The sequence below is a fragment of the Aquarana catesbeiana genome, linkage group LG06 (assembly GCF_042186555.1).
Source record: "Aquarana catesbeiana isolate 2022-GZ linkage group LG06, ASM4218655v1, whole genome shotgun sequence".
NCBI lineage: Eukaryota > Metazoa > Chordata > Amphibia > Anura > Ranidae > Aquarana > Aquarana catesbeiana.
This window is the reverse complement of record NC_133329.1, coordinates 407,956,268-407,970,572: the sequence shown is the minus strand read 5'-3', so window position 1 is coordinate 407,970,572 and position 14,305 is coordinate 407,956,268. Positions and strand designations below refer to the sequence as shown.

The 14,305-nt window shown below is 47.8% G+C and overlaps 1 protein-coding gene across 1 annotated transcript in view; it reads right to left on the bottom strand.

Moving 5' to 3' along the window:
- Positions 1-14,305, bottom strand: part of GLI2 (GLI family zinc finger 2) — a 205,752-nt gene that overhangs the window by 145,922 nt on the left and 45,525 nt on the right. The window contains exon 2 of the mRNA XM_073634468.1: positions 4,806-4,955. Within this exon, the coding sequence (XP_073490569.1) occupies positions 4,806-4,926 (121 nt within the window). The 5' untranslated portion in view covers positions 4,927-4,955. The remainder of the gene's footprint in view (positions 1-4,805; positions 4,956-14,305) is intronic.

Sequence of the window (14,305 nt, the reverse complement as noted above, 5' to 3'; positions counted from 1 at the left end):
TGCACATTGTGAGAAGCTCACAGTGTGCAGTGAAATCAGAGGAAGCCTCAGGTACAACTATGCAAGACTGAAGGGAAGGCCGGAGGAATATATTAATCGGGTCGGAGATCTCAGAGAATTCAGTTGCCCTGTTCTGGTTCCCCCTCTGCAATCCCAATCACTTCTGGCGATCAAACACCATCCTCAGAAGAAGCTTGTTTAGTTTCTGGATCGCATCAAACAGATGGCGCGACGCATTTCTATACAACTCTCCGCCGCCATCACAAAACAGGAGCGGGAGGAGGACCTGCGGAGGAACCGTCCCCGGAAATCACAGATATTCGGCCGCCGTGCGGAGGGAGCTAAGCCGCCTTTTCGCACATTTTTTTTCATTCCTCTGGATTTTCCCAGCGGAACACGCGGCGAACGCGAAATCTAATTGCAGGAAAGTTGAAGACAAAGCCGCTCTCCCTGCTGGTCACTCTGAGTTATTTATCAGGAATCCTGCGAGGGCTTTTTAGAGCTGATTAGAGACTTCTTTCATCATCTGTCTCCTCCATCTTCAAACAGCCTCCCTGGAAGTCCTCCGCTCACTAAGATCTCCCCCTACATTATTCATCCAACAGGCCAGATAAGAGCGGGGGAGGGGGGACTGTGACTGGGGGTCCCCAGGAGGAATCAGGTCCCCCCCCAAAAAAAAAACTCTGGACCTACATTCCACATTCCACCAGAAAAGTCTGCAAAGTTCTAGAAAGAGAACGAGACTTCACATGTATGGAAAATACTTCTAATTCCCTTTACATTTCATTGTGATAGATAGATAGATAGATAGATAGATAGATAGATAGATAGATAGATAGATAGATAGATAGATAGATAGATAGATAGATAGATATTGGAAAAAGAGAGAAATAGATAGATATTGAAGAGAGGTAGATATTCAAATTTTTGCCTAAAATTGGAAATCATAATTTTTGATATGTAAGCGCCAAGGGTGCGGGATGATTGCAGCGCATTATATTAGCAGTGAATGGAGGCGGTTGGAGGAGGTTGAAGGAGGTTGGAGATGGTTGGAGGAGGTTGGAGGTAATTGGAGGTGTTTGGAGGAGGTTGGAGGTGTTTGAAGGTGGTTGAAAGAGGTTGGAGGTGGTTGGAGGAGGTTGGAGGCAATTGGAAGCGGTTGGAGGAGGTTGTAGGTGGTTGGAGGTGGTTGGAGGAGGTTGTAGGCGGTTGAAGGCGGTTGGAGGCGGTTGGAGGAGGTTGGAGGCTATTGGAGGCGGTTGGAGGTGGTTGGAGGAGGTTGGAGGCGATTGGAAGCTGTTGGAGGAGGTTGGAGGAGGTTGGAGGAGGTTGGAGGTGGTTGGAGGAGGTAGGAGGTGGTTGGAGGAGGTTGGAGGCGGTTGGAGGAGGTAGAAAGCGGTTGGAGGAGGTTGGAAGCGGTTGGAGGCGGTTGGAGGAGGTTGGAGGAGGTTGGAGGCGGTTGGAGGCAGCTAGTGGCGGTTGGAGGAGGTAGGAAGCGGTTGGAGAAGGTTGGAAGCGGTTGGAGGAGGTTGGAGGCAGTTGGAGGCGCTTGGAGGATTTTGGAGGCGGTTGGAGGCAGTTGGGGGTGGTTGCAGAACTCCACACATGGAGGTATCTTCACCTCGCCATGACGCAGCGCCTCGCAGTACTATGTCCCCAGCCCTGTACCCAGAATCCTTTGCACCTCCAGGGCTCTGGTCTTCATCAGCATGCAGAACCTGGGAATTGTCTCCTTTAATCAGCTGGACAGATCCATCTTGAGAGACACAAAGTTCTCTTTAAACAAATGGTCAGATTTCCATCTCCTCCACTTGAGCAGCAGACTGCAACACCAGAGGGATTGTGGGAAATCAGGGGGAGGGTTGGGGGGTGCAAGTCCTGGAAATCATCAATTAAGAGGGTCCCTTCAGCAATCAACTCTAAACTTTAACAGCCTGTGTACAATCACACCTTGGCATCTGTCACAAAGGTAATTAAATCCCCAGAATGGCGCCCCCCTGCTGATTTCAAAGGCCTCTCCCCCCCTCCAGCCCGGCATGAAACACTGACTGTGCGGATCAATAAAACTCTGCGCCGCACCCAGAAAAAGTGTTAAATCCTTCAGTTCCTTCACATCAGGTTTAAATCACAAGAAACAAATGGCTTTCCCCCTCCCCGTCCAATCAAAGGGGGGCGGCAGAGATTTTTATTCGGAAATGGGAAAGTCACTTTTTTAGGTGGATCATGAGGAGGTTTATGAGTCAGATCTGAAAGGGAAATCACAAAACCAGAAAGACTACAAAATGTTTGCAAAAAGTTCATTAAGGAGCTGAAAGTTTGGGCGCAGAAAACTTTGACGCAGAAAGATTGGCACTTTAAAAATTGGGGATGAATCTCCAATACGGGCGAGGAGTGGGGCAAATCTCAAACCAGGACGGGGAGCGGGGGTATTCTCCGGCAAGGGCAGGTAGTGGGGGCAAATCTCTAACAAGGGCAGGGAGTGGGGGCAAATCTCTAACAAGGGCAGGGAGTGGGGGCAAATCTCTAACGAGGGCAGGGAGTGGGAGCGAATCTCCAACACGCATACGAAGCAGGGGCAAATCTCTAACAAGAGCTGGGAGTGTGGGCAAATCTCTAACCAGGGCGGGGAGCAAGGGTACATTTCCAACAAGGGCAGGAAGCAGGGGTGAAACTCTAACAAGGACAGGAAATGGGGGCGAATCTCCAACAAGGGCGGATAGTGGGGTCAAAACTCCAAAAGGGGCAGGTAATGGGGGAGAAATTCCAACCAGGACAATGAGTAAGGGCAATTCTCCAACAAGTGTGGGGTTAAAACTCCAATAAGGGTGGAAACTAGGGACGAATCTCCAACCGGGATAGGTAGTGAGGGCGAATGTCTAATAATGGTGGGAAGCGGGAGCGAATCTACCACCAGGGTGGGGAACAAGGCTAAATCTCCAACAAGAACAGGAAGTGGAGGTAAATCTCCAACAAGGGCGGGGAGTGGAGGCAAATCTCCAACAAGGGCGGGGAGTGGGGACGAATCTTCAACCAGGACGAGGAGCGATGGTGAATCTCCAACAAAGAGAGGAAGGGAGGGTGAATTTCTAACAAGGGCAGGCAGTGGCGGCAAATCTCCAACAAGGGCGGGGAGTGGGGACGAATCTTCAACCAGGACGAGGAGCGATGGTGAATCTCCAACAAGGAGAGGAAGTGGGGGTGAATTTCCAAACAGGGTGGGAAGTGGAAGCAAATCTCCAACCAGGGGTAATGAATTTGAATCTCCAACAAGGGCCAGGAGTGGGGGGGCGAATCTCCAACAGGGGTGATAAATTTGGGCAAATCTCCAACCGTGACAGGGAGTGGAGGAGAATCTTCAACATGGATAGACAGAGGGGGTGAATCTCCAACAAGGGTTGGAAATCAAGGTGAATCTCCAACAAGGGCAAGGAGTGAGGGTGAATCTTCAACAAGGGTGGGAAATGCGGGCAAGTCTCTAACCAGGGTGGGAAGTGGGGGCAAGTCTCTAACCAGGGTGGGAAGTGGGGGCAAGTCTCTAACAAGGGTGGGAAGTGGGGGCAAATCTTTAACCAGGATGGGAAGTGGGGGCAAATCTCTAACCAGGATGGAAAGTGGGGGCAAATCTCTAACCAGGGTGGGAAGTGGGGACAAGTCTCTAACCAGGGTGGAAAGTGGGGGCAAATCTCTAACCAGGATGGGAAGTGGGGCAAATCTCTCACCAGGATGGGAAGTGGGGGCAAATCTCTAACCTGGATAGGAAGTGGGGACAAACTTCTAACAGGGATAGGAAGTGGGGGCAAATCTCTAAACGGGATGGGAAGTGGGGAGAAACCTCTAACCAGGATAGGAAGTGGGGGCAAATCTCTAAACGGGATAGGAAGTGGGGGCAAATCTCTAAACGGATGGGAAGTGGGGACAAACCTCTAACCAGGATGGGAAGTGGGGGCAAATCTCTAACAAGGGCAGGAAGGGGAGGTGACTCTTCAAACAAAGGGGGGAATTCGGGGTGAACCTCCAACCAGGACAGGCCGTGAGGGCAAATCTGTTTTGGGTCCCAAATGTTACAGAAGCTCCTTTCAACCATCCTAGATCCATTGTACCAAAAAAAACGGTCCTTCACTTGCTAGGAATTTGACATTCAATACTGAAGAACAAAGAAATCCTAAAACTCAACTTTTGTTTATAAACAAAGCCATGTGATTTCCATCTCAGCACTGCTATGACAATCACATGGCTTTGTTTATAAACAAAGAATTGTTGTAGTTGATGACAGGATTGGCATCATTTGCTAACAACCATGTGAGTCACTTTCAGGTTGTTTTTGATACATTTTGCGCCATCCACAGGAAAAATGTGACAAAAATGTAACAAAAAATTTAGGTGAAGGTGAAATCGATAAGTTTGCGATGAAATCAATTTAGCAGGAAATCGCTCTCCTTGCATTGATGGCGCAGTCTACGGGCGCTCTTCGTTTGTGCGTGTTCCCGTATCCTCTAATCCCTCAGATACACGCCTGACACACATTAGTAACACGTTACTGGAAGTATCAGATATCACATTGAGGCAAAAAAAATCGCAGCAACGCGTCGGCTGTCAATCACCAGAAAAGCAAACAACTAACAACGCCAATTTTCGCAATCATCTCCTAATAATCGGTATTATAGGGGGGAAATGATGTCACCGCGGGAGAAAACAAAAAATGACGCTCCACTCAAAACAAAATACAAAACATGCAAATATAAGAAATACAAAATAGGGAATTGCGATGTACAGTATATTGACAAACAAGCAGCGCTGTGCGGTACCTCCTGATGAAGTGGGGTGCAGGGCCGCTTTCTTCCCGACCTCCGAGAAGGCGTTCCCATCCAGAACTGACGCTTTGCTCTCTTTCTTGTGCGCGGCGCTCACGGGGCCCGAACTCTCCATGTCAGTGGCTCATACCCCAGAGACGGAGCCTAAAAAAAAGGGTAATTCCGGTGTTATACGATGTCAGACCACAAGCCAGTATGAGCTTAAAATGACCAACTTCCACTGTGTGACTGTTTACCGAGCTCTACTCCATATCTGCCTGCTTTGCATAGAGAGGCATACAGACCCAGTAATGACATCACTGGGGCTAAATTAAAGATTTACTAAACCCAGGACTCTGCATTCACTATATCTAGTCTCCCCAGGACTCTGCATTCTCTATATCTGGTCTCCCCAGGACCCTGCATTCATTATATCTGGTGTCCCCAGAAGCCTTAATTCACTAGATCTGGTCTCCCAAGGACCCTGCATTCACTATATCTGGTATCCCCAGGAGCCTGCATTCACTATATCTGGTCTCCCCAGGACTCTGCATTCACTCTATCTGGTCCCCCCAGGACTCTGCAGTCACTATATCTGGTGTCCCCAGGACCCTGCATTCACTATATCTGGTCTCCCCAGGACCCTGCATTCACTATATCTGGTCTCCCCAGGAGCCTGCATTCATTATATCTGCTCTCCCCAGGAGCCTGCATTCACTATATCTGGTCTCCCCAGGACCCTGCATTCACTAAAACTGATCTCCCCAGGACCCTGCATTCATTATATCTGCTCTCCCCAGGACCCTGCATTCACTATATCTGGTCTCCCCAGGAGCCTGCATTCACTATATCTGGTCACCCCAGGTGCCTACATTCACTATATCTGCTCTCCCCAGGACTCTGCATTCACTATATCTGGTCTCCCCAGGAGCCTGCATTCACTATATCTGGTCTCCCCAGGACCCTGCATTCACTATATCTGGTGTCCCCAGAAGCCTTCATTCACTAGACCTGGTCTCCCCAGGACCCTGCATTCACTATATCTGGTCTCCCCAGGACTCTGCATTCACTATATCTGATCTCCCCTGGACCCTGCATTCACTATATCTGGTCTCCCCAGGACCCTGCATTCACTATATCTGGTCTCCCCAGGAGCCTGCATTCATTATATCTGCTCTCCCCAGGAGCCTGCATTCACTATATCTGGTCTCCCCAGGACCCTGCATTCACTAAAACTGATCTCCCCAGGACCCTGCATTCATTATATCTGCTCTCCCCAGGACCCTGCATTCACTATATCTGCTCTCCCCAGGACTCTGCATTCACTATATCTGGTCTCCCCAGGAGCCTGCATTCACTATATCTGGTCTCCCCAGGACCCTGCATTCACTATATCTGGTGTCCCCAGAAGCCTTCATTCACTAGACCTGGTCTCCCCAGGACCCTGCATTCACTATATCTGGTCTCCCAGGACTCTGCATTCACTATATCTGATCTCCCCTGGACCCTGCATTCACTATATCTGGTCTCCCCAGGACCCTGCATTCACTATATCTGGTCTCCCCAGGAGCCTGCATTCATTATATCTGCTCTCCCCAGGAGCCTGCATTCACTATATCTGGTCTCCCCAGGACCCTGCATTCACTAAAACTGATCTCCCCAGGACCCTGCATTCATTATATCTGCTCTCCCCAGGACCCTGCATTCACTATATCTGCTCTCCCCAGGACTCTGCATTCACTATATCTGGTCTCCCCAGGAGCCTGCATTCACTATATCTGGTCTCCCCAGGACCCTGCATTCACTATATCTGGTGTCCCCAGAAGCCTTCATTCACTAGACCTGGTCTCCCCAGGACCCTGCATTCACTATATCTGGTCTCCCCAGGACTCTGCATTCACTATATCTGGTCTCCCCAGGACCCTGCATTCATTATATCTGCTCTCCCCAGGACCCTGCAGTCGCTATATCTGGTCTCTCCAGAAGCCTGCATTCACTATATCTGGTCTCCCCAGGACTCTGCAATCACTATATCTGACCTCCCCAGGACTCTGCATTCACTATATCTGGTCTCTCCCACAGTACACAGGACATGGAAACGCAATTATTTTAGTAAATATAAACTGCTAAATACCTTTTCTCATCAGCAGTATATAGCAGTCTTGTGACTTCTTTCAGTGTCAGGTTAAAGCTTGTAGGAGGAGTTTTAATTCTCCTCTGACTGTCCTATGAGGCTGCATGACCCCTGACCCTCTGTCTGGACAGTGCTGATTGGCCCTGTGCTGATCACATGCACTCTCCCAAGAATAAAAAACCCTCTCTAGCAATACACACCATACCGAGCATGTGCAGAGTGCCCCCAAGGCTCTGTTCTATCAGTTGGTGGATTTTGGACAGTGGAAGAATGGGAGGATCAAAGAAGATGGGGTCAAACAGCCTTTTTACACAATGCAGAGGATTAACCCCTTAGGTTCCACAGTGAGTATAACAAGCATGTTTTATTACTGCATATAAAGACATTACTGTTGTGGGATTAGTAACACTTTAAGGTAATGAAAATGGAAAGAATTAAAAAGTTAAAAATTGTCTTTTCTGGCACTTTTTTTAAAAATCTGTATTTTTTTTTCTCTACTTATAACCTTCAAAACATTATTTATATATTTTAGCCGCAATTCTGCCTGCGATCCCCGAACTGCCGCAAAACACGAGACGCGCTTGCGATCCTGATACTTTCAATAGCACCCCCAATCCCGGCGCGAGTTTGCAGCGATTGTCGGCCAACAAATCGTGGCAAGATTGCAGGCAAACAGAATTGCGGGACGCCCATCGCCCCCAAAGAAGTTCCGGAACGCCCTACCATAGGTGTGAATGGAGCCTCAAGCCCCGGACACACTATGAGAAAATCGGACCAACGATCGGCCGGCTTTCCTCCGATGTTTTCACAGAAAGTCGGAACCGCGGATAGAAATAACGTCCGAAAATTCTCGTATGACAAAGGCTGTTTTTGGTATTTCTTGTCTCTGATCGTGCACAGTCCTTCGTATCGGATATTTCTGGTGCGAAAATGGTACACATTAGACGAAAGTCGTTCGTTCTGTTCCCCTACAAGGACATTTTGTAGGCGTTTGTCACTTCAGAAATTTTCAGGCCATAAGTCTGTTGATTTACTTTAATACAGGAGATGTGTTACTGACCGGATCACCAGCTGAAAACAGGGGAGAAAAAAAAGGTAAAGAAGAGGAAAAGGAATGCAGCCGCCACATCTAATGATTGGTAAGCTGCAATATAATACATTTTTGGTTTCGGGTTTCTTATCGCTTTAATTTTCGTCCTGTGGACGCGAATGTTTTTTTGATCGGACATGACAGGAAATGGGGGAAGAAAACAAAAACAAATCGCAGTTCAAGTCGGGAGTTTTATTTGGAGATCGTCACAGGAGATACAATGTTTCCAAATAAAACACAAACGCGTCATCCGTGACTTCCGAGACTAAGAAAAACAGACGGGGAGTCCAGCTGTCACCGCGGTGACGGGGTCAGGACACCCCGCCATAAACCGGAGCGCCGGCAACCCTAAAAATAACTTTTATTACTTGTCCGAAAACCAGCTGACCAAATCCATCCTCTCAGGGAAACATGCTGTTAAAATGTCAGTGGGAGGAATAGTGCCCCATCATTGGTATAAGTGGGAGGAATAGTGCCCCATCATTGGTGTCAGTGGGGGGAATAGTGCCCCATCATTGGTATCAGTGGGAGGAATAGTGCCCCATCATTGGTATCAGTGGGAGGAATAGTGCCCCATCATTGGTGTCAGTGGGAGGAATAGTGCCCCATCATTGGTGTCAGTGGGAGGAATAGTGCCCCATCATTGGTGTCAGTGGTAGGAATAGTGTCCCATCATTTGTGTCAGTGGGAGGAATAGTGTCCCATCATTGGTGTCAGTGGGAGGAATAGTGCCCCATCATTGGTGTCAGTGGGAGGAATAGTGCCCCATCATTGGTGTCAGTGGGAGGAATAGTGCCCCATCATTGGTGTCAGTGGTAGGAATAGTGTCCCATCATTGGTGTCAGTGGGAGGAATAGTGCCCCATCATTGGTGTCAGTGGGAGGAATAGTGCCCCATCATTGGTGTCAGTGGGAGGAATAGTGCCCCATCATTGGTGTCAGTGGGAGGAATAGTGTCCCATCATTGGTGTCAGTGGTAGGAATAGTGCCCCATCATTGGTATCAGTGGGAGGAATAGTGTCCCATCATTGGTGTCAGTGGTAGGAATAGTGTCCCATCATTGGTGTCAGTGGGAGGAATAGTGCCCCATCATTGGTGTCAGTGGGAGGAATAGTGCCCCATCATTGGTGTCAGTGGGAGGAATAGTGTCCCATCATTGGTGTCAGTGGGAGGAATAGTGCTCCATAATTGGTGACAGTGGGAGGAATAGTGCCCCATCATTGGTGTCAGTGGGAGGAATAGTGTCCCATCATTGGTGTCAGTGGGAGGAATAGTGCTCCATAATTGGTGACAGTGGGAGGAATAGTGCCCCATTATTGGTATCAATGGGAGGAATAATGCCCCATCATTGGTGTCAGTGGAAGGAATAGTGCCCCAAGGACCATATAAAGGCAAGCAAGGGGCTACATCCAGTCTCTGGGCTGTAGTTTGGAGACCACTATCATAGAGCAAATACATTTGCAATAAATACACTGTATCCAATTGTTTTTTTTACTTGAAGCCATACACTATATTGCCAAAAGTATTGGGACACCTGCCTTTACACGCACATGACCTTTAATGGCATCCCAGTCTTAGTCCGTAGGGTTCAATATTGAGTTGGCCCACCCTTTGCAGCTATAACAGCTTCAACTCTTCTGGGAAGGCTGTCCACAAGGTTTAGGAGGGTGTCTATGGGAATGTGTCACCATTCTTCCAGAAGAGCATTTGTGAGGTCAGGCACTGATGTTGGAAGAGAAGGCCTGGCTCGCAATGTCCGCTCTAATTCATCCCAAAGGTGTTCTATGGGGTTGAGGTCAGGATTCTGTTCAGGCCAGTCAAGTTCCTCTACCCCAAACTCACTCATCCATGTCTTTATGGACCTTGCTTTGTGCACTGGTGCACAGTCATGTTGGAACAGGAAGGGGCCGTCCCCAAACTGTTCCCACAAAGTTGGGAGCATGAAATTGTCCGAAATATCTTGGTATGCTGACGCCTTAAGAGTTCCCTTCACTGGAACGAAGGGGCCAAGCCCAACCCCTGAAAAACAACCCCCCACCATAATCCCCCCTCCACCAAATGATTTGGACCAGTGCACAAAGCAAGGTTCCAGTGAAGGGAACTCTTAAGGCGTCAGCATACCAAGACATTTTGGACAATTTCATGCTCCCAACTTTGTGGGAACAGTTTGGGGATGGCCCCTTCCTGTTCCAACATGACTGCCCACCAGTGCACAAAGCAAGGTCCATAAAGACATGGATGAGCGAGTTTGGGGTGGAGGAACTTGACTGGCCTGCACAGAGTCTTGACCTCAACCCCATAGAACAACTTTGGGATGAATTAGAGCGGAGACTGTGAGCCAGGCCTTCTCATCCAACATCAGTGCCTGACCTCACAAATGCTCTTCTGGAAGAATGGTCAAACATTCCCATAGACACCCTCCTAAACCTTGTGGACAGCCTTCCCAGAAGAGTTGAAGCTGCTATAGCTGCAAAGGGCGGAGCCAACCCAATATTGAACCCTACGGACTAAGACTGGGATGCCATTAAAGTTCATGTAAAGGCAGGCGGCCCAATACTTTTGGCAATATAGTGTATGTACTTATAATAAAACATGTATGATATCAGAAAAAAACAAACTGAAAATCCAATGTTTCCCCAATAAATAGAGAGATCTTGTGACCCCCCCCCCCGTCCCCTAGAATGGGGTCTCCCAGTATTAGAGATCACATTGGAAATGTCATAAACGTTTGTTTCTCTTGTTCTTCTTGTAATGAGAAGAGAGAAGAGAGAAGAGAGAAGAGAGAAGAGAACGCAGCAACTGGAGGTCTCTCTCCACCTTCCCGGGGGTGTTGGTGGGGGGGAATATTCCCGTCTTGCTCCAGGTATAAAGCCCAGACGGAGATGACAGGTGAGGAAGCAGCTGTCACCCAAGGAGCTTACACTCTTGTCATTCCTCTACAAGATACACAGCCGATTAACCCCTTCCCTCCCAGCTCCGCACACCAGACTCTCCGCATTGTATTCCTCAAGAAACCTCTGAATGTGGATGACATAAAAAAAAATCCTAAGGAAAGAGTTTCTTTAACATAAATAGCTCTGACCTAGTCCATAGCAGAGCGTACCTCGTACCATTGGAGGAGAGAACGTGCAAAATCTGGTGCAGCTCTGTAAGGAAACCAATCAGCTTCCAGCTTTTATTGTCAAAGCTCACGTAGATAGCGGCTTCTCTAGCTGTTTACTCTGCATGATTCTTAGTCCCAGTTACCCATTGTGGATCCATGTCCACTTTAACCATTAATCTAGGGGCTCAGTATAGGCGGAACTGCACCTCCGGTTCATATATAGCGCTCCTCTTGCGCTGCGCATTTTTGAGGGTCTCTTACCCTTCATTCCCTTGCTTAACTCAATGCCCATAATGACTGGCCAGTCTTCTCTACGTGTGCCTATACCCTCTTGCCTCTAAACTACTTTATCTAGCAGATGTACTACCAGGGGCGGACTGACCATTCGGAAACTGCCCGAGGGCCCCATGCCACTAAGGGGCTCCATCAGGGTTGCCAGCCTCAATAAAACCAGGGACAGTATGTAAAAATCTGTGTTTTTTAAAAAAAATCCCAAGATTATAGCTGCCCCGCCTCTCCAGTACCTTTTCAGTGTGTGTATGTGTATACTGTGTGTCTGTGTGTGTATATTGTGTGTGTGTGTGTATACTTTATGTGTGTGTGTGTATACTGTGTGTGTATACTTTATGTGTGTATGTGTATACTGTGTGTGTATATTGTGTGTCTGTGTGTATACTTTATGTGTGTGTATATTGTGTGTGTATATTGTGTCTGTGTGTGTATACTTTATGTGTGTGTATACTGTGTGTGTATATTGTGTGTGTGTGTGTGTGTGTATACTTTATGTGTGTGTGTATACTGTGTGGCCCCATAATCTATTGCCCGGGGGCCCCATAATCTTCTATTGCCCGGGGGCCCTATAATCTCCTATTGCCCGGGGGCCCCATAATCCCCTATTGCCCGGGGGCCCCATAATCCCCTATTGCCCGGGGGCCCCATAATCCCCTATTGCCCGGGAGCCCCATAATCTCCTATTGCCCGGGGGCCCCATAATCTCCTATTGCCCGGGAGCCCCATAATCTCCTATTGCCCGGGGGCCCCATAATCTCCTATTGCCCGGGGGCCCCATAATCTCCTATTGCCCGGGAGCCCCATAATCTCCTATTGCCCGGGGGCCCCATGAGTTGTCAGTCCGCCCCTGTGTACTACATATACCTGTGAACAGCACTAGTCTTCCCTTTCTTATCTATAACACTCCAATGGACAATAGACAGGGACAACATAACATATAACCACCAATCAATACAGTTCGATTGAGGGTAGTAAAATAGGTACCCTTTGCCCTGAAAATGCCTCACCGATCAAGGAAGTCTGATAACTCAAATGTAAGCAAAAGGCTGATTATCAGAAATTCCCGGATCTTCTCAAGCTCCTCGTTTCGGATTCTCAGGACCGGTTCACACAGGGGCGACTTGTCAGGCGACCTAGCCGCCTGACAAGTCGCCTCCCGTTCTGTACAATGGAACCGTTCTCATAGGAGCGCTCCGACTTAGAAAAAGGTTCCTGTACTACTTTGGGGGCGACTTGGGGCAACTTGCAAAGACTTCTATACAGAAGTCGCTTTGCAAGTCGCCGCAGAAGTCGTTTGCAGGTCGCCTTGCTGAGGCGACCTGCAAGTCATGCCGCCCCTAGTGTGAACCGGGGATCAGGGTCACCTGGAAAACCCCTCCTAAGGCAAAGCTCGCCGCCTGACCAGGACATTTTATAGATGGGCAACTCCTATCCTCCTATTGATTAGTGGTTCCAAATTAATAATAACTACTGCAGTAGGGAACAGACACAAAAGATACGCTCCACATCTTTCCAAATAACTGTTCTGCTTTATTATGAGGCAATAGAAGGTTTTTATACACATGATTACGTAGGTATCACATTCATATTACAATTGCACTTTTATGGTAACAAGGGGCGTAACATAGGCAGGCTAATTCTAATCAGGACTCGAAAGAATGTAAAACATGTGAGCACAGTGAGGTCAGAGTGCAATACATACAAAATAGAATACAATTATATACAGAACTTAAAAATTTCCATTACAGTAATCCAACAAGCTGAAGTTAGAAGATGATTGGCTGCCATAGTACCAGATTGTAAGTGCTCCAGTTTTAGTAAATCCGCCCCCCTCCCCCATTGTCTCTCATTGTAAACCAAGGAGCTGACAATCTAACGCTACAATGGCAGTCATACAGTCTCGTTAGGTCCCAAGCCGTACTCCATACAAGCCGTGGTTTCTGTACTCTGCACTGATGATGGCCAAAAAGCCTGAAACAGCTTGTTTGCAATAAATGGCTCTCTAATATTCAGTAATGCCGCTTACACGCGATCGGACTTCTCGTCGGAAAAAGATATGGCGGCTTTTCCGACGGGATTCTGCTCGAGCTTGCCTTGCATACACACGGTTACGAAAAAGTTCGCTGAAATTACGACCGTCAAGAAGGCGGTGACGTACAACGCTACGACGAGCCGAGAAAATGAAGTTCAATGCTTCCGAGCATGCGTAGGATTGTTTCCGAGCATGCGTAGGAATTTTGCGCGTAGGAATTGCCACAGACGATCGCATTTTCGGATAGGAACTTTTCCCGACCGAAAAATTGAGAGCATGCTCTCAATCTTTTGCTGGCTGGAATTCGGCCAGCAAAAAAAAGATGGGGCATACACACGGTCGCATTTTCCGATGAAAAAACTCTCATCGGTCTTTTGCGGGCCGAATTTCCGATCGTGTGTACTACGTGTCTACTTTCGCACCGATCCACCGGCAGTACACATCGGCGACTTTTGCCAAAATTTTACAGCATTTTTTTAACCACTTGCATACCGGGCCTATTTTGGCACTCCTCTCCTGTGTAAAAATCATTTTTTTGTGCTGGAAAATTACTCAAAACCCCCACACATTATATATTTTTTTCTTTTAGCAGACACCCTAGGGAAAAAAATGGCGGTCATTGTGTGTCGCATGATATTTGCGCAACTATTTTTCATACTCGTTTTTTTTTTTTTTGGGGAAAATAAAAAAGTTTAATGAATTACAAAATATCAAAACAGTAAAGTTAGCCCAATATTCTTGCATAACGTGAAAGGTAATGTTACGCCGAGTAAAAAGATACCCAACATGTCACGCTTTAAGAATTGCGCACACTGGTAGAATGGCGCCAAGCTTCGGTACTGAAAAATCTCCATACGCTTTAAACA